The sequence below is a fragment of the Barbatula barbatula genome (assembly GCF_947034865.1).
Source record: "Barbatula barbatula genome assembly, chromosome: 22".
Taxonomy (NCBI): Eukaryota; Metazoa; Chordata; class Actinopteri; order Cypriniformes; family Nemacheilidae; genus Barbatula; species Barbatula barbatula.
Genome location: NC_136785.1, coordinates 5,325,651 through 5,347,459, shown reverse-complemented (window position 1 = coordinate 5,347,459; position 21,809 = coordinate 5,325,651). Strand labels below are relative to the sequence as shown.

Sequence of the window (21,809 nt, the reverse complement as noted above, 5' to 3'; positions counted from 1 at the left end):
TAAGGATCCAAATTCTCGTGCAAAAATTAAACAAGGGCCTTTGTTACACAGGCGGAGACAAAGAAGGCACTGAGTCATTTGGCAAGAGTTTTAGAACGGAAAATAGATATAGCATCAGCATTTTCCTCATCCTATAGTGATGTATAGTGATAAAGTAGAGTGATCTTCCATGAGTGTTATTACTTTTGTTTTAAGTGGTGTGGTTGATACCAAACAAGGGACATGACAGATGAAGAATGCTGTTTACAGCACAATCCAAAATGAGTCAATTCAATGTGGCCTAGAAACACAGAAGCAGCAATAAATCAAACACTGTAATCTATTTTAAAAACAACTGTAGTATTAACTATTCGTGTGATTTTTGCAAGATGTCTCTGGCAGTCGTAATTTCAGCAGTGGTTAACAAATGGCTGCATATTGATTTAGATCTCGGACACAAGGAAGACCTGTCCTTACATATACAACTTCCTTGATGACACCTCAGACCGCTGCTCTTCAAAAGAGATCATTGCAAAAGCCCTTTAATTTACAGATGCTTTCTAAGCAGACAATTTCCTCAACAATGGACCCAAAACTAATGATACCGTTCATGCACTTTAACCAGAGGCATCTGAGAAATGTGTCTTCTCATTGTCAGGTGCTCTCGGGTCAGACGGATAAATCAAGCGTGCCACTTTCTGAGCCAAATACGGAACACAAGCTTTGTCTTAAACTATAAAAACAGCTTGAATTCTAAGCAAGCAAAGCCATTAACCCTGTAGGCGCTAAGCACCAGTGGTTCCAATAATAGCTCTGGGTTTAAATGAATGAGGTGGGTCATTCCAATTATTTGCACTGGCTATTTACGCAACAGCAAGAAAACATTTTATTGTTATAATGATTTTATGTATATTTTGTATTCCATAGTTTCATAAAAAGGAATGATGCAGGTGCTCCTCAATTGTGTCTATAGAAGCTCGATGGAAACAAAACTATAGTAGTCTCCAGGAACGTGTATTGAATAAAATGACCGAATATGTGGTTGGCAGGACAACAATGCCCTGTTGAAACAACAGAAACCATTTCAGAAATTCTATTGGATTGAATGGTTAAAATGGAAATGTATTGGTTTAATGGAAGCTGTAATGGTCTCAGTTGGTCTCAACAGGTGATGGGTTGGCTTATCTGATAGATGAGAACCGATAAAAATGTGCTACTTGAAGAAAACCCAAAACAAACTACATAAAGGCATTTGGTAATGGTTTTAATTAAAGTTGGTGCATGGTATTTGTTATGGAAACCATTTGAATCGTTTAAGCATACATAGAAACCATCACACAAATGAAAATGGTTTCCATTAAAAACACAATGAACCAATAGCTTTTTCTATTAAAGCCACTACAAAATTCCTTTTCGTAGGAATCATGCGATTCCACCAATAGACACCATTATAGTTTCCAAAACCAATACCATTTCCATTATAACCAGTACCTGCGTTAAAATGTTATATTGTGTTGGGCAGGGTTCTATTGTTTTTGTTCCCAACAGGGATAACTGTCTAGAAGAAAGACGCTCAAACTCTCCTACTAACCCACTGTAAAAACAATCCTTATTGCCTACTACCCACCGGAGCGAACGAGAGGAATGGAGGTCTGGATCACGTGACCACCGGTGAACTTGCCACTCCAGCCCATGAAATGTGTAATTTGAAGAAAACAGAACAAAGACAACAGAGGGTATAAAGTCCCTCGGGTTTTCTGCACGAGTCACAATAAAGCCCAGACAGGGCTCTCCCCGCTCGTGTTGTACAGCTCCTCGCGCGCAGGTGGTGTGCTCCGAGTCAGATCAGGATGATGCGATCCGTCCAACTTATCGCCGCAGTCATTTACTGCTTAGTGTGCGTTTATTCTCTACCGGTGCCAGAAGTGAAAAACAGCCAGCGGTACAAAACTGCGGTGAGTGAATATATTATTTGTATACAACTTTTATATAGCCTAAAACTGCGGAAAGTGGTTATATTATTTTTATGCAACTTTTATATAGCCTAAAACTGCGGAAAGTGGTTATATTATTTTTATGCAACTTTTATATAGCCTAAAACTGCGGAAAGTGGTTATATTATTTTTATGCAACTTTTATATAGCCTAAAACTGCGGAAAGTGGTTATATTATTTTTATGCAACTTTTATATAGCCTAAAACTGCGGAAAGTGGTTATAATATTTTTATGCAACTTTTATATAGCCTAAAACTGCGGAAAGGGGTTATATTATTTTTATGCAACTTTTATATAGCCTAAAACTGCGGAAAGTGGTTATATTATTTTTATGCAACTTTTATATAGCCTAAAACTGCGGAAAGTGGTTATATTATTTTTATGCAACTTTTATATAGCCTAAAACTGCGGAAAGGGGTTATATTATTTTTATGCAACTTTTATATAGCCTAAAACTGCGGAAAGTGGTTATTATTTTTATGCAACTTTTATATAGCCATCAAAACGGGGCACAATTTAAAGTTACATTTTGACTCGATAAGATTTTAACATTTTTTACACACTTGTATTGACAATTTGCCAAAGGGCATTCAAATGTTTACCTCAATACTGTTTGCTATAGAGATGTTCTATTAAACAACATGAACAGGGTTTCGTATGGTGAAATTCACATTGCACCTTGCATGATGTATTAGAACCTTGTCGTCTGTTTTAAGATGCATCTACTTCTAACATCCCGAAATACACACAATGTGGCATAGGAGAAAATTAACCAAAAGCCAATACCTGTGAATAGCAAAGATTCTTTGGTAAAAGTCATAGCATAATGTGCGTGATAAAATGCATGTGATTTGTCTTAGTTGTATAATGAATTAAAATAAACGTATTTTATATATAATATAACGATTTGTTTAAGGGGAGGTACATTGAAGACTCAAATGTTTTTTCAGGTAGTGTGTTTGAAAATGCCTGACATGTTCAGAGAGTCACTGCAATTCTGCACGTTTATTGTTTCTTCTTTATGTGCATAATGTACCTATTCTATGCTTGCATGGTTTGTTTTGGCGGTATGCCACATTTGAGTAGCTCATTTTTAGTAGTCTTAGTGCTGAATTTGTTTAGAAGATTCCTAAATATGATGAGCAATGTAGTCTCATAATGTAAATGGTGATGCAAGTCTTCCTGCTGATCCTCTAAGAAATAAAACCTGCAAAAACGTTGTGCACAAAGAAAGCGTCTCCAATGGCTTAGAGGAAGTTGACAAAGAAAAGCTACAGAAGGCTGTTGTAACCCAGTTGGCAAATACCCAAAAGAGATTATTCCAGGAAAAATATTGGCGGAGGCAAAAAAAACATTCTTCTATTTGAATCTGGGAATAAAAAGAGGTTAGTTTTAACAGGGATTAAAACAGCTGAAAGTGTTTTTTTTTCAGAACGATAAATAGCAACAGATACAAAGCAAAATGGCAAGGAATAATTGCATTATATCAAAGGATATAAAAAGCATCATGTCTTGAGACACTTTGCCAGTGACACAAAACAGGCACCTGCATTTAAACCAGCTCCAGATCTCTTTAAAGACTCATTTCTGAATGTAGAGGGGCAGCTGTGATGCCGTGCATGTGCTGTCAATTTGTTCTTGAATGTTGACAAAGCCCGAGCAGGAGATTATGCAGGCAGGGGCAAGTCATCTGGCACGTTGAGAAGGATAACAAACCCTGCGTTTGCTGACAGAAGGAAAATGGAAGTATCCAGCCACCACTGCATTTACTGAACCCCCCTTAACCCCAGAGAAAAACGCTGATGTGTTTGTAAAAAGGCGTTGTGCATGCTTGACAACTTTATTAAAACTCCCAAAATATTATGCGACATCTAATAAACTAGACATGCTTAGTGTGTAATCCATAATGTATGTCCAAAGGTGTCCAGTAAGGAAAGAGCAAGAGAAAAGAGATCAACAACAAATGCTGTTTTCTTTTGTGTTCTACATTATCACACGCAGTTTAATTCTCACATGTGCAATGCGTTTTGTTATGGTTTTATGAAGCGTCTTGAAGTTTATTCTAGAGCCACTGTTCAAAAGCATCAGTTCTTTAGTGTGGCTTGTCGTCTTGACCCAATCTCCAAACATTTGAGAAAAAGATACACAGATACATTTTCAAGCTATCCAGATGCCACAGGCATATACACACACAAGGGTCTGGAGAGTAAAGTGTAAGGTCAAGGTCACCTGCAAACACACCTCCTGCGGGTTTAGGTTTCTTGCTCACAGGGACAAATGTAAGCATGACTGACACCAGCAACACCGTCTTACCTGGTTCTAATTAAAATCACAGATTTCTGTGTCACCTAAGCTTTGCACGTTGATCTACAACACATCTACATCTGTGCCCTATAAAAGCACTTGATCAAATCATAATAAAGTCATATGCGAACCTTTAAGTTGAAAAACACCCCAAAGTTACAATGGTTGCAATGTCCATAAAAGAGAAATCAGATGAGATTTCTCTCACAGACATCAATGAGATTAAATGAAGAGCAAATGCAATCTTTTGCATAAGTCTCATAGATATTTCTCTTGAGAAAAGAGCTAGAAATTCTTACAAATCTATCAGGGTTACAGAAGATGTCTCAACAGTCTCACCAAATTATCTCAGATTTTAAAAGTTTGCAATGAAAAGTCACTATTATTGAAGGTTTCAATATGACGTCAAACATTTCTCATCAAATTTACCCAAATCCAGAGTATTTTTTATAATCTACTTGAAAGGGATATTTCACCCAAAAGAAAATTCTGTAATGAATTACTCAAGATAGGACAAATCACAATCGTAGTCTAAAGTGCCCCAGAACTGTTTGCTGTCCCACAATCTTCAAAATATCAAAACATTATATAATATTAGGCTATAGTAATATTTTTCTACTATGGTAGTCAGTGGGGTCCAGTAACCGTTTGGTTACAAGCATTCTTCCAAATATCTTTCTCTGTGTTCATCATAAGAAATACATTTATGCAGATTTCGAAGGTGAGTTTTACGCTTTTGTACTCTTGTTTATGTATTTAAAAATGGTCTCATTTGATTCTGTTTTATCTTTCCTTAACAATTTTCGGGAGAAACATTTGAGACTCAGTTGATACCTAAAACACATTGGAGAACTCAATGATATTTCCTGAGCTATGAAAGAGCAACCTCTGTGCAATATTCCTCTGGGTACACATGTTTCCAGCGCAGTAGTCCTCAAGCTATTTCCGTACAAACTCATCTGCGTAGACCGTCGTATTGAATGGTTTCATCTATCATTTTCCATCAACATAGTTCTATCCTGTTCCCACAAAACAATCTTCCCTTTCGTTGTAATCACTTGTGTATACAACCCAAAAGAATGCAGATCTCTGGAGGTTTTTGGTGGTAAATATTTACCCTAGTCTGATTTCCTCTGCATGTTCATTCTTTATCTCAAGTGTGGCCTATTTTAATTTGCCAATGGAACGTCTTGTTTGCCGTTTCTCTCTGCGTGGTAACTAGAAAGTGACATACAGTATTATTTACTAAGTAAGAGATGCCTGAATGCCTGGATCAGACGCTTAAGGCCAAAGAAGGATGGAATATTGAAAGCCCTCTGGCTGTATTTGTAAGTCTTGCTGACTCAGTATTAAATCAGTGATACGAATCCAGGAAAGGAATTTGAGTATGTTTGAGCGTGTTTTTAAATTTACAGTGTGGTGCTTCCCTGGTGCAGACTAGGATGTGGTCGGAGATGACATCAGCCGGAAGCCCCCAAGAGAATGATTTGGCTACCAAACAAAGAGGTTATCCTCAGAAGCCCTATGGAGTTGGCATGATGCCAGGAACTCTAGCCCACTCCAAACCAAGTTCTTGTTCTGACATGTCAGTTCTGTTCTTCTAGATTTTCCCAAAGCTTGTGGCCGTTGTGTTTTGCTTTTATCCAAAAACTTAACTGTGTCATGTTAGAAATGCAAAGGTGCACATGTTATGAAAACATAAATGAATCCTGTATCCATAAGCAGTGTATTGCCAGGGTGGAATGTTTTGGAGGATCTATGGACAGAAATGCAGCATAATATACACAACTATGTGTTCAGAGGTGTATAAAGACCTTACATAGTGAACGTTGTGGTTTTATTACTTTAGCAATTTCTGTCTGCACACACCGTTGGTCTCCTTACATTGAAGTGGCCATTTTGTTTCCACAGTATCCCTAAACGGACAAACTGCTTTACAGAGCGCGTTTCATAAATACGTTGTCATGTGTCAGCCACCATAGTGCTTTGAAAGGGAGGGGGAGTAGTGGAGTAAACCATTGATTGCAATTCGCAACCTCACCATTAGTTGCCTCTAAATTTCAAACACTGGACCTTAAATTTAGATGAATGGCTCTTTTATATTGTCCAGTACCACATGGTAGATCTTTTGAAAAGATCAACCAAGAAAAGAATATATCTGTCAGGGAGCTATCATAAAAAACGCCACCTGAGGAGAACATTGGCCCAACACTTCCACATGATAAAGTTTAAAAGAGAGACCTTTGTTTTATATGGAACACGTGTAACCACAGTAGTAAATCTGAAGAAGTTCCTGCGGTCGAATAAATATTCACAGCTTCACCTATTTCAAATCATGCAGGTGGATCCTGTTAAATTTGTCCAGACTTGTGGAATGTCTGGTTGAGAAAAGATTGAAATTAAAGTGAGAAGTTTGTGTTGGGATGAATGTTGCGCGTATAAATGATACAAGAGAAGATTACTCATAGATGCACAAAGATGTTTCGTAAAGGCTAATGATAGATTGATTTATGAGCAAATAATGAGTCTCAGCTTGCATGCTGCTTGTCTTGAGTTTTGGCTTTAGCTTTGCTTAGCAATTCAGGTGCTAATACGCACCTATCTGGCATTACATCATCAAACCCGAGCCATCTTGTTTGCACTTATCACCTCCACCTCTTTTAAAATATGATAACCTAAACCTGTTATAAAATGTGGTTACAAAATCAGCTACATATGTTTTAGTTTTATAATTTTAATGTATTATATTATACAGGTTATGCATTTTTATAAAGTCGTATAGTATATTTTTATATATGAATATTAATAATATATTAATATTTTTTATACGAAACACATACAAGTTTTACTTTTGATAAATAGATAAAACATTTAAATTTTCCATTTTATTTTACTTTTAACAACAATCTATTAGTTGTGGACTATCTACCAAGTTGTAGGTTTGAAATGTGAGCATGTGTGTTTTGGCCCAAGGGCTGTGTTTTGTTGACTTAGACTTTAACCTTTGACCCTTGACTCCTGTTGAACCAGAGACACCCGGGTGTTTTTCTTCCAGTTGCATTGCTGCTTAAGAAAACTAGTGATCCGATTGTCATCGCTGAGAGTTTCAACTGCTCCACAGTAAACAGTCTTGACTGTTGTACAAAAAGCGTGCACGCAGTGCTTAAATGACATGCTTTCAACATGTATGAGCATTTAATAATGGTTCAGCCCATGAAGAGCCGTGCTCACTCAGCAGATTGAAGAGAAACAGAGATTGCATGAAGTGCAGTGGATTCTTCACTTCGGTCTGTGGAATTTGTGTGGTTCCTCTTTGCCGGGGGTGCAGGGGTCATGTTTAAGCATTGCTATCGAGTTCACTTGTCAGCGAATTTTTTTTCCAAGGTACTGTCTGTCTCAACTTGCCCATGAATATTTGGTTGTTTTTATTTTATTTGTTGGAAATTGTCTTGTGTTCTGAAAAGCAGTCTTCTGTCTATATCATATCTGGTTAGGACACAATGTCAGACTTTGCTGGTGCTGCAGATATAGGTTAGGGGTGAAGTGTTGCTGTTTGTGTACAATAAATGAAACAATTCAAGATTCTAATGACAAAACCCATAACAAACTCATCTGATAGAAATAAATATCACATATGAGATCTCTTTAATATCTCTATTTTTACTCCTATAGATTGACAGACGTCAAGAGATTAAAATAAGAGCAAATTACTTAAATTAATCTTAAATTCTCTCATCTCACAAAAACAAAATTCTCTCAATTGTCTCTAAAAAGGCTCTTCAGATAATAAAAAGGTAAGAAAGAGATGGTTCTTTATGGAACCAAAAATGATTATTTTATGGCATTCTATGACAACCTTTTAAGCATCTTTATTTATAAGAGCACATGCTTTTTTATCATGAGATGGGCGCTCCTATGTTCTCTCTGTAATCACATTTTTAAATAACTTTTTTTAAGGCTTTCAGACTTCCTGCTTCATATTTCTAAACATTTTATTGCTGTCCAAGTATAGTTTGTCTTGAAATTACTGCTTTTAAAAGCCCCCATGGCTATAGCCACAAAGGATGTTTTTAAAGCATTTTGAAAAAGTTCACCCAACCCCCCCCGGCCTCATAACCACACTCAAATTAGAGAGAGAGAGCACAGTCTGTAGCACAGCTGTAGCTCAGAACTGCAACCAGGAAACACATGGGGGTGATCGGGAGAACGGAGAGAAATTAGGCCAGACTGACTTTACCTCCAGGCAGCTCACCTCCCAGTCAATTAACAGAACCATTTCCTCAAAATTTGCCTGAGGAAATTGACTGTGATAATGCCTCTTCAATTTCTGATGTAAGACCATCTTTTACATAACTCTTCCAAGCAATTTGACAAATTGAGATCTCGGTCATCTAGAACCTTGTAAAGACTTGGGGGTGGGGTTTTATGAATTTAGCTGGTAAGGAACCATCTAAAAACACCAGTGACTTTATCGTAGTATCCGCCTTAGTCTTAATGGTTTAAAGGGATAGCTCAACCCAAAATAACAAAAACTCTAACATCATTTACTTGCCATTCCAAACATGTATGAAATTCTTCTGCATAAAACAAAAGAAGATATTTTGAAGAATGTTAGTAACCAAACAACACTGGCCCCCCATTGACTTCCATTGAATAGACACAAAACCACTAAAAATATTTCTCAAAATATCGTCTTTTGTTTTCCACAGATGAAAAAGTTTTTACAGGTTAAAAAACTGGTTTTTAATGACATGAGGGTGAATAAATGATGACAAAATGAAAAGTGAATTATCCCTTCAGGTGTGCGATTGACGGTTCATGTATTTGTTTACAGGATTGGCCTCTCAAGACTCATCACCAGGGCCTTAAAAAAAGCGTCAGACTTCATCATGATCAGGACACACTCGATGAAGACTTTAGCAATAAGAGAGTGAAGCCACACTTGTCTCTACCCAAAAACGGTTCTGACTGGAACAGACCTCGCTGTGGAGTTCCAGACTACCCCTCGCAGAAAGAAAGGAGCTCCTTTCACTACTCCACTCAAAAAGGAGCCTTGCTTGGGGGTCGTCATCGCCAAAAAAGATTTGTTTTGTTTGGAGGAAGATGGGACAAAACAGACCTCACATACAGGTAAAGTTTTTGCATGGATAGCATTGCAACCAGTTGCCGTCTCTACACCTGCTGGTTTTATAGCCAAATGTAATGCATAAAATCATAAATCTGTGGATGTAGAAACTTCACCGGGGTAATATTTTTAGACTTGTATATATCTATGCCACATAAGGGCTTCGATAAATAGAAAAAATAATTCTCATACCCAGACAGCATCTCCTAACACTATATGTTTGCAGTTCTTCCTAATTTATTAAGCAGAATTACAGTATTTTTCCTGCGCGCACAGCAGGTTCAAACAGCTAATCCTTGCTTTATCTCCTCATATTTCTTGTAGTTGTTATCGGGTCTGAAGAAAACCGCACACACTCTTCTGCTTTACACCCATTTAATTAGAAGCAGTAAACTGTCTCAGTCTCGGGACTTCATGGCTCCAGAGCACAGCCAGAAAAATGTATCTGCTCCCATAAGCCCCCTTTGGTTTTAAAAAGTAAAGAATTGACATTAACACACATTTAAGTAAACAAACACACAACGATTTGTTTAGTTATATTAGTGAGGACATCTCATATACTCCAATATCGAATAATATTTTCCAGCTCTATACCCGATACAAAGCAAAACACGGTCTGGTTGATTTACGGGCCTTTTATGGTAGTGAGGACCCCCTGAAGTATCTTCACAAGGCTTTACCCTTTATTTGTAAAGATTCACACAAAACTTTGAAAAATCTAACATTAATTCTGTTTAATTATTTAATCGTGAAATTTAGGGGCATCTAGCGGTGAGGTTGCAAACTGCAACCAATGGCTCACTCCACCTTTCCCTTTTGGAGCAATGGGGCTGACAAAGAACTTGTCACGTCTTCGCTTCTTTGGCAAAGGAGATAACATATTTACCTAACGAGCTCTCTAGAGTAGTTTGTCCATTTAGGGCTATTGTAGAATTCCATGCAAGGGAACCTGACTCGAATCTCATTGGTTTTTAAGAACCCATTGTGAATGACATACTCACCTCTCTATTGTGGTTGTCTGGTCACCACTTTACATTTTGATTGATTTGCCTTACCATCTTTGTCGGAGGGGATCTCCACCGGACATAGCCCATCAGTCTATAATTTGGAGTCGTGAGGTCATGACCCCGTCATTTTAAAGCACCCATGTGTGTTGTGGTAAGAGGGTTTTTAGTTAACCTCTCAGCAGGTGGTGAGATGAGAGCCCAGACAAAGAATTCAATCTTGAATCAGCCTGTGCAACTACTGAACTTATTAAAACGGCTCCTGATTTATGGTCCGTTCCATGATTCTCCCATGATTTTCCATAAAGCTACAATGCTGGAGGGCACAGTCTTTTTGTCTGCATACTGTAAAGATAAAAATGAAAAACACCAGAGCTGCCAGGGGTTTGGGAGGGTCTGCTGACCACCATTAATAGTTCACCTAGAAATGAAAATCTTTCATCATGTCACATTACTCAGATGTAAATCTGTGTGAGGTTCTTCTGCAGAACACAAGGAAATATATTTTGAAGAATGTTGGCCACCAAACAACACTGGCCCCCATTGACTTCTATTGGATGGACACAAAATCACTGAGGCATTTCTCGAAATATGTTATTTTGAAGAAGAGAGAGCCATATACAAATTTGGAATGACAAGAGGGTGGATGAATTATTTTGGGGTGAGCAATCCCTTTAACTCCATTAGATATGTATTATATATTTAAGACAGTAACAGTATCTTTCATTATGGTAAATACAAAATTTAGCTAACGTTTATTTTAGATGAAGTTGTGTCAATATTGGATATAACATTAGAAAATTACCTGTTCATTAAAGCAGAACTCTAGAAAACAACCGAATTCATTGCTGCTTCATCAGGATCTCATGTCAAGAAAGCAACACATGCACTTTATCTCAAACAAAACCCAAGTCAGCAGCATTCTAATGCCGCGTGTCTATGAGCTGTCATGACTCACACCTCTGACCGTTGTTTATGGGTTATAGTACCTCTCTGTCCTCTGTAATTTCTGTCCTCACCTAATGATGGACCGTACATGTGCACAGTGAACTCACAGACACTAAAAATGTTAAACCCTTAGTCCCATGCCCACTCCCCTGCTGTCAATTCAGTCACCTGATAGCCTACAGCATACAGCTCTAAACCATGACTGTTAAATGTAAACTGTAGTATAATGTTATTCAAACTTATTAAGTTTAGAAAATAACTGGGTTCTCAAACTGGATAAACAAAGATGGCAGAGGCGATGTTTAAATCCACAGACTCCAGCATTGGGCTCTCTCCTGCTGTCAAAGCTCATGTCTGGGCTTGCAAACTGCAGGGGCCCCACAATCTGAGATGCTTTGTGGCTCCAGCATGCAGCCCCAGAGCGATACTAGTCCCACAGAGTCAATAATGACCAAAAGTGGAGGTTTCCATGCATGAAAACAACACAGAGGTACGAGTCGTTGTAGCTGCAGGACAGAACCTTCAAAATACTTTCATATGTTGATGTATTGTATTTTAAAGATGTACATCAGAGAAAAGATTTGTGCAACATGCATCTATCTATCTGGGTCTGAGTCTTAAAATATGATACAAAAGTGTGTATTTTGGTAAGACCTGCATACTTAAATAAACCTGCATGGAGTGCCATCACTGTCACAATATAAGGTATCAGATTTGTCTTATGGATGCAGGAGTTGAGTTGTAGTCAATACCGTGTCTAATCCATATCTGGGTGAACATTCAGGCTGTTGGTGTTTTTACAGCTGTCAGATTCAGTTCCATATCCAAACCAAAGACTGTTGGTTAACATTGGAACCACCAAGGAGACTAGCAAGCGCTTTCACACAAAGTTGATCATGGGGTAATGCACCAGAGAGCAAATGAAAGTCACATTGGGTGGTCTGTAATGTGTGTTTCTGTGTGCGTTTGTGTAACAGGATCATGCGCACGCCTTGGCAGATGAGTTTAGAGAAAGTCAGACATGTGCTGCATGAGGCATTGCAGGCCTGGAGCGACGTCACCCCATTGACTTTTACTGAGGTCACCAGCGGCCGGGCGGATATCACCATCGACTTCAACAGGTAAAAAGATGCTCCTGAATGCGTAGCAGATGTTGGGAATCAATTATGACCCCATACTTTATTATATTGGTTTAAAGGGGTGGTATTATACGTTTCATGATTTCCCACAAACCTCGTGTTTAATTAAGCAAGATTTCTTTATTCAAATATAAGTTCATGACAATTGTCTGACCTCTTCAAACTAAATGTTTTATTTATCCTAAAAATATCTGTGATAGTGAATTTTATTTTTGGTTCACCGCTCGCTTGTGGGTTTGCTTTTGGGTTCAGTATAGTTCTTGTGGCATTACACATAGCAAGATACAGAACAAGGTTTCCACTGCTCCCACATGGTATAAATAAACAGAATATTAGTGGTGGTTGGTTTCAGAACAACAGCACGAGCTCACAATACATACGATACACTGGGACCTGTCAGGATCGGTGAGGGAACAAAGACAGAGGACCCAGGCGCAGACAGCGGGTACACAGACATTTAATCATAAATTCAAAACATAAACAACAGGTCAAGACTAAGCACAACACTAGACATGGTAGATAACAATACCAACCAGGGGGGTAACAAGGGACAAACAAGGCAAAAGGTCCAGCACAAGACATAAGACACAAGGGCATTAAATAGGGAACCAAATCAAGAGGAGAACAGATGTAGGGCATGAAATGAATGTGCACAGAAATACTACGTCATACTTAAAAATCGTTTTTTGACAAGTTGACCATGTTAAACTTGAGAAGCCAGCATGTGTAAATAAATCATAATGCATGAAATAGTGTGTTACCTCATCTTTAATAATATTATTTCATATACTGTATGTTTCAATATTAATAATAAACAAACAAGTCATTTTTGGACTGGATTCAAGTTCTAAAAGTTACGGTATGATTTTGTTTACATTACATAATCTCTTCAGCATCTTCTTAAAATATTGTTCGCCATTAAGTTTTTCTGAGCATTAGTCTCCCAAAACTTGTAACACCACGCTGTCGTTTAAGAGATGTGTGCGCACGGACACAAAAAGGAAAGGTTTCCACTTCACTAGACAAACACAGATGCTTTTCGTCTCCTGTAGAAGCGGCGGATTAGAGAGGGTGTCGGTTTAGGATTATGGGTAGAAAATTTACACAGCACGTCCTTTCTTGTGTTACTTTATGAATCGGCAAGGTAACAGGACACTGAAAGCAGAGGAAAGCCGTAACTCAGAACATCTGCGAGGCTAGTTCACAGGTTTATATTTGCTTTACGTATGGACACGCAAGGGTGCTTGAAATCCCAGCGTTAACATGCTTCTCTTTGGGTTTGAAAAACAAAACCTAATGGTTGCAAAGCGTGACAGATTATAACTACAAAGTGCACTACAAAGAGGAATGTTTGTTGTTTTTTGCTGAGCATATGCCTTCATTTGGCATGCACACAAATGCCTTAATGCAAAAACGTGCTTGTTTATCTATATGCAAGAGAGTTGTATAAACATGACAGGCTATTTTGTTTCGTACTGTATTACAAACAGCTCATTTTATGCCGATGGCTCTGTGCCCACGTAGCTGTTTGAAAATGAAAGCCTAAAATTTGTCTTCTTGTTAAAGCGCTAATGTGGATTTGTAACACGCGCTTACAGCTCTAATGAATGTTACTGATGTTCTTCAAAGCGGATGGAAATATCTGTGTCCATCACACATAAATTGAAACATATGGAGGTCTGACCGTGCAGTAAAGCATAGAGCTTTGTAAGTTCCGACATCCATCTGAATTTGCCATTGCCATTTCTTCTGAACGTGGTTCTTCTGAATGTTGCCAGGATAATTTAACCTCTCTACTTTTCAAAATGGAAAATTGTAGGCTGAGTTTATTTAACACCATTCGACCAGGGTGGAATTTAGCATTCTGTTCAAATCTGATGTTGAATTCAAAGAATAAGGAATGATATGAGGTGAGACCCAGCAAAATCTCTATCCGGGTCGTATATTCGTTCTTGTCTAATTATTTTATGCAATGAAGTGTGTTTTTTTAGTATGCTAACAGGTACTTGAAATCAGCAAAGAAAGCAAAACGCTATTATGTTTGACATTTAGGTACTGGCATGGAGACAACCTACCTTTTGATGGCACAGGAGGTATTCTGGCCCATGCATTCTTTCCCCGAACATATCGGGAGGGGGACATCCACTTTGACTATGATGAGTCTTGGACAATTGGCAACAGCATGGGTAAGTGAGGGAGTCTGAGAAATCTGTACCTAAATGTGTTTACAGGCTGATCTCACACCACAATTGTATCATTTAAAGGTGCAATGTTACATTTTTTGGAGGACCTATTGATAGAAATGCAATATAATATACATAATGAGTATGTCTTCAGAGGTGTATAAAGACCTTGCATAATGAACTGTATGTTTTTATTACCTTAGCATGAGCAATTTCTATCTACGTACACCATGGGTCCCCTTGCATGGAATTCACCATGTTGTTTCTACTGTAGCCCTAAACGGACAAACTGCTCTACAGAGCGCGTTTCGTAAATACGTTATTTCCTTCGGTGAAGAAACGAAAATGCAATGACATCTTAGCCCTGTGTCAGCCGCCGTAGTACTTTGAAAGGAAGGGTTGGAGTGCGCCATTGGTTGCAATTCACAACCTAAACACTAGATGCCGCTAAATTTCATACACTGGACAACCTTACCTTTGTGAAATGTTGTCAACGTGTGTTATAATTCATTTTAAAATGTAATGAAAAATAAATGCAGATTGCTATGTAAGGCTTTCGAACATGGATCATCGGAACCCATGTTTACTATTTTTTAAATCCTTTTTTAGGTACTGACCTCCTCCAGGTGGCCGCTCATGAGATCGGTCATGTTTTAGGACTGCAACACTCCCTAGAACCTGGAGCTGTGATGTCACCTTTCTACTCATTCTCGTACCCGCTTCAGCTGAGTGTGGATGACAAGCGGGGCATACAGTCCCTTTACGGTGCCAAACAAATGGAGGAGAAAGTAGAGAAGAATGAGATACCGCCAGAAGCCCCAGAAACAAATGAGATTGAAATCACAGTGGTGCGTGTTTGGCATTATTCTAGCTTTCACCTTAAATTATTCATAGTGTTTGACATTGCATATCGCTGGTGTCCTTATGAAACCTTGTATCTCCATATTTCATGGCCATAAATCATTATTATTAGTCACCCTTTATGTTTATCACTGGGTTTTGCAAATATATAACCAATAAAAAGTGCTTGTCAACTTTGACAACACCGTTTGCAATCATTGAGAAAGCTTTTTTTCCATTTCATGAAAAACAGCTAATTTGGAAATACAAGGTTTCAGAAGGACAGCGACTGTATTATGTATGCATTATATTCCTTCTTGTAGATATTTGCCAGCCCATCTTAGCTAGATCTTCATCCTATGTAAATATCTTCGCTTATAATAAGACCATATGTTTTGTGAAAAACACAATTCAAATAAAATATTATTGCAATTATTGCAAAACAATCCATTTCCAATCTGTTAATGATGCCTTTTTCTATCTTTTTCCAAGCCTGATGCTTGTCAGACAGACTTTGATGCAGTATCTATGATCCGAGGCGAGCTGTTTTTCTTCAAGTCGGGTTACGTGTGGAGGATTCGTGATGGAAAACTGCAGGCTGGATATCCTGCGCTGGCGTCCAGGCACTGGAGAGGAATCCCGGAAAAAATTGATGCTGCTTTTGAGGACAGATCTGGAAATATCTGGTTCTTTCAAGGTAAATAATAAATAAGACTCTATGTGATACAATTCCAAAAGAATACATTTAAAAATGCCAGACATTTAAATTAAAAAAGATACAATAGAAACTATGTTAGGTCCATTGATTAAGACTCTGTTTACAGTCAAATTGAGATTAAGTTCAGTTTCAATGGAAGTCTATGGAGGGTGATAAATTCAAAAACAGAAATGCAAAGTTTGCATTTAGTTTCACAATAGCCTAATAGACTAAAGCAGGAATATGTGTTAAATGTAAAATTCATCACCTTTTTTGTTACCTGGCTCACCCAACGTCTCTACAGGGCAGAGTTACTGGGTGTTTGACGCAGAGCGGCAGATCACTGGGCCGGACTCCGTTCATCGGCTGGGTCTATCCGTGACCGACATCCAAGCTGCCCTGATGTGGGGAGAAGACAAGACCCAGAAGATCTACTTCTTCAAATCAGGCAACTACTGGCGTTTCAACCTGATGGAAAACCGCATAGACACGACTCAGGCTCGCAGCATGAGGGACTGGAGGGGCATACCCAATGACATAGATGCTGCTTTCCAAGATCGCTACGGTACGGCTGTCACGTTGAATTTATTCAGACTGTCTGCCTTAAATACAAATAGAAAATCAGATGCTGACATTTATTTTTATATGGTTTAATAGAATTATGAATGTTACAAATTTAATGTGATTTTCATTGTAATTCTGTTCGCAGGCTTCGCACACTTCCTTAGAGGAAACCAGTACTGGAAGTTTGATCCAGTGGAAGTGAACGTACTAGAAGGTTATCCCCGATACATCGGCATGGATTTCTTCGGTTGCTCCCCGGCTCTTTATCGCTAACTTAATCCCTGATTTCTACTCTTTTTAACACACCTAGTGCACCTAATTCCCCCTGCATTTTTGCAAGATCTTTTTACGAGCGGCAGGGTTGGTATATTTTATTTCAGGTAAAGTGTCAGATATGCAGTATATTTGACAATTGGATCATACACTTTTCATTTCGAGCAGGTACCGTGTAACTGCTCCATCTGTGGCCCAAGGTGCTATTTCATGTTTACTGCAACACTTTTCTTGAAAAATTATTCACTTGTAGAAACTGACATTAGTTGGATGCTTTTATCTGAACATGCGGATCTTCTCAAATACACTCCTCTCTCTCAGGAAAAGCAGGAAACTCTGGCCTTAAAATATTTGACATGTTTTGTGTACTTGATTATTTATTACCTGTATATTGTGTTGGCAGTCGAGAGTGTTAGGAACATGTAACAACCATTCTTCCGGAGAAGTTTGCAGTTGCCACAGGAAACAATATGCTCCTGTAATTTGTAAAAAATAAAAACAAGCGTAAACCCACAATACTCAATACAGAGGTCTCTATAACTGGAGCCCACTACAATGACTCACACTTATAGTACTTATAGTAACATCCTTACAATGGCAGTATTTGGGGCATCTGAAGGCGCAAATAACTTTTTACATACACAAACAGGTCATGAGACTCATGTTAACATGTGTAATGATTGAATATTAACTTTCTTTGAGTTGTATATTTTAATATTTTTTTTAATAATACGTGTAATGTTTTGCCCCAGATACTTTCATTGCAAGTACTTTACTATAGAGCGAAATGAATCGAACACCGAACATTCATAAAACACATACATGTTTTAATTCCCATATTTTCAAAATAAAAGTTTTTTTTTTATAAATCATCAGTTTTAGGTCAGCATGAAATCAAACAGGGAAATTGTGTTTTACACGGTGTTGAAACGATAAACGATTTATCCGTCCACACCATGATTTATTTGATCATTTGCACTTGTAATCAAAAAGGAAAGGGCAAAATAAAGCCCCGACTTAAGGTTTTTCTAATTTCAGAAGCTTTTTAACTCAGATATACATCACGATATGGAAAAGAAGTCTATAACAACTTCCGTTTCATGTGGACTTTAAAAGGGATACTCCACCCATAAATGAACATTCTGTCATCATTAACTCAGAATGTTTGCAATTTTCAGATCTGGGTCATCATTGACTACCATAGAAGGACAAATTTAAATGCTTATTCAGCATTTATGCTTATCAACAGAACATAATAATCTTTTTCACTATGGAATGTTATTCAGCAGAACAAAGAAATACAGGGTTGGAACAACTTGAGGGTGAGTAAATGATGACAGAATTTTCATTTTTGTGTGAACTCTTCCTTTAATGTGTAAGCACTTTTGGTACAAATAAAGGCGCTAAAAGAAAAGGTACCTCGTGTACATTATAGTATTCTTAACATAAGCAACAGCTTTTACTATTTCACTGCCAAATATGCTGAATGATGATGCATTACATTTTTTGTAACCACACTGGTTTTGAGATCTTGTAGTTTTTGACTTCTCGCAGCAATGGTTATATGAAGATTCTTATGTAGTACATATAGGTGCTAACATGACCATTATTTCTAAGTCGAGCATAAACAATTTTTAACGTATAATAAATGTTAGTTGCTGAAACGTTGAAGTACCTTAACTATATACAGTATAGAACTACAACTGATGTTGTTCTTTGAGCATTGGGTTTAACTTACTTCTGGAAGACCTGTTCTTGAATATTCATAATGTATGTGTTGCAGTGCAGGTCACTGATGAGGTCTTTTTCTATAGATCATGTTAATAATTCAAATAAACTCTCTGCGTGCGTAGTCGGGATGATGAGGTAAAAAATCCCTTTGGTTCTCACGAAGCACTGGTAATAATTTGCTTTCAGTTCACTGTTTTTATGTATGTAACCCGTTATTTCCCTTGGTATTGTTTTTAAGGATCAATTTACTGTGTACATTTTTGTGAAACGTTTGTAAAAAGAATTGTATTATATTTTCAGCTCCAATAAACTAAACTCTTTCTTTATTGTGTCTTGATTATTGTTTGGAGAAAATAAGTGATTATTGATGTTCATCATATTAAAACGCCAAATAGCTTTTGCTCTTAACCTACTTTTCCTTACAGCTGGAATATTATATTTTTTGTTCCTTGTGCATTTTTACCAAGATATTGATTTTTTTTAATAATAAAAAGATTGTTACATAATGAAAAACTGTAAAAACCATGTATTTCTTTAAATCATTAAACCTATAAACCATACACAGTGGGGCAAAAAAGCATTTAGTCAGCCACCAATTGTGCAAGTTCTCCCATTTAAAAAGATGAGAGGATTATGGTGGAAAATAAGTATTCGGTCACCTACAAAAAAAGCAAGATTTCTGGATCTCACAGACCTGTAACTTCTTCTTTAAGAGGCTCCTCTGTCCTCCACTGGTTATCAGTATAAAGACACTTGTCCACAACCTCAAACAGTCAGACTCCAAACTCCACTATGGCCGAGACCAAAGAGCTGTCAAAGGACAGAAACAAAATTGTAGACCTGCACCAGGCTTGGAAGACTGAATCTGCAATTGGTAAGCAGCTTGGTGTGAAGAAATCAACTGTGGCAGCAATTTAAAAAAATTGGAAGACATACAAGACCACTGATAACCTCCCTCGATCTGGGTCTCCACGCAAGATCTCACCCCATGGGGTCAAAATGATCACATGAACAGTGATCCCAAATTCCAGAACCATATGGGGGGACCTAGTGAATGACCCGCAGTGAGCTGAGACCAAAGTAACAAAGGCTACCATCAGTAACACTACGCCGCCAGGGACTAAAATCCTGCAGTGCCAGATGTGTCCCCCTGCTTAAGCCAGTACATGTCCGAGCCCCTCTAGAGAGCATTTGGATGATCCAGAAGAGGATTGGGAGAATGTCATATGGTCAGATGAAACCAAAATATAACTTTTTGGTAAAAACTCAACTTGCCGTGTTTGGAGGAGAAAGAATGCTGAGTTGCATCCAAAGAACACCATAACTTCTGTGAAGCATGGGGGTGTAAACATCATGCTTTGGGGCTGTTTTTCTGCAAAGGGACCAGGACGACTGATCCGTGTAAGGTAAAGAATGAATGGGGCCATGTATCGTGAGATTTTGAGTAAAAACCTCCTTCCATCAGCAAGGGCATTGAAGATGAAATGTGGCTGGGTCTTTCAGCGTGACAATGATCCGCCCGGGCAACGAAGGAGTGGCTTCGTAAGAAGCATTTCAAGGTACTGGAGTGGCCTAGCCAGTCTCCAGATCTCAACCCCATAGAAAATCTTTGGAGGGAGTTGAAAATCTGTGTTGCCCAGCGACAGCCCCAAAACATCAATGCTCTAGGGGAGACCTGCATGAAGGAATTGGCTAAACTACCAGCAACAGTGTGTAGAAACCTTGTGGAGACTTACAGAAAACGTTTGACCTCTGTCATTGGGTATATAACAAAGTATTGAGATTAACTTTTGTTATTGACCAAATACTTATTTTCCACCATAATGTGCAAATAAATTGATTAAAAATCAGACAATATGATTTTCTGGATTTTTTCTCATTCTTTCTCGTAGTTGAAGTGTACCTATGATTAAAATTACAGGCCTCTTCAGGGGAGAACTTGCACAATTGGTGGCTGACTAAATACTTTGTTGCCCCACTGTACATGTATAAAACATTTTAGCATCTATCGTGTACTTTTTATTAATAACCTCTTATGACAATTACGGCACCCAACCGTTATACTCTATTGCAATTTCACAGAAGATATGGTGTTTATCAAACACAAAAGATCATTTTAAGGACCTGTTTTTGTGGTGAAATTTAAAATGCCCATAGTAAAAGAATCTGTGTATGACCTCAGATGGAAGAAGTGAGAAACTCTTCCATGTGTCCTCACTTCTCTACTATGTTCTACCAAAGCTCTCAAAGTGGAAATGAAAGACGACTGTTCTGCACGCTCTCTCACAAAGAGCTTTCGAACTGTAATTCCCCTCTCCCCCCATACAATGAAACCTCATTTGTAACACAATGCCATTCTAACATATTGACATCATTGCAGTTATGTTTTATCTCCAGCATCTGTTGATGAAACTTGGCGCCGTAAACTTTTAGTCACCGCATTCTGAAGGGTTTCACTTTAGTAAATACAGATGTCGGCCTCCTTTGGAGGAAACCCAAACTCTAATCCTTGTGTTATCGGGAGGCTTTGAAACAGAAGATATTCATATCATGCGCTTACTGAGTGGGCTTAGCATTAGAGTTTACTTTACTATGTTTTCTTCACCCTGAGAAGCCACTGACCTTGTTTTGCTTTTAAGAAAGTCTTGCTCTTAATCTGGTTACCAAACTCCTTTAGATGTGTTTCTAATGATTTCTTTCTCTTTGAAAGTTCAATCAAGAGATACTACTTATATTTTGCTGACATACGTCTTTTGTAAATCAAGTTTTTAAGATTTATGTACAAAAAATGAATTTAAAGCTCTGACCCAAATGCAACAACTTTTAACAACTTTTACTCTTTTGAACAATTACCATTCAGATCAAAGTTGCCGTTATCTCCCTTTAAAGTAATTGTGCTGTCGTCACCTCATGTTTAACCTGTTCATTTATCATTTTCAAACGAAAAGAGTGTGACGAATGGGTCAGCGAACCAGTCACTTAGAACCAAAATCGTGTTTTTACAAGTAGTGCTTGTTAAGGAAAGCA

General features: G+C 38.0%; 1 protein-coding gene across 1 annotated transcript; it reads left to right on the top strand.

Annotated features, from left to right (window-relative positions):
* The first annotated feature begins 1,616 nt into the window (after positions 1-1,616).
* mmp11b (matrix metallopeptidase 11b) lies at positions 1,617-19,107 on the top strand. Its single transcript, XM_079485801.1, has 8 exons — positions 1,617-1,934; positions 9,113-9,408; positions 12,333-12,476; positions 14,547-14,680; positions 15,287-15,525; positions 16,010-16,214; positions 16,519-16,779; positions 16,924-19,107. The coding sequence occupies exons 1-8, from the start codon at positions 1,830-1,832 to the stop codon at positions 17,049-17,051; spliced, it is 1,512 nt and encodes a 503-aa protein (XP_079341927.1). The 5' UTR covers positions 1,617-1,829; the 3' UTR covers positions 17,052-19,107.
* The last annotated feature ends 2,702 nt before the right edge of the window (positions 19,108-21,809 follow it).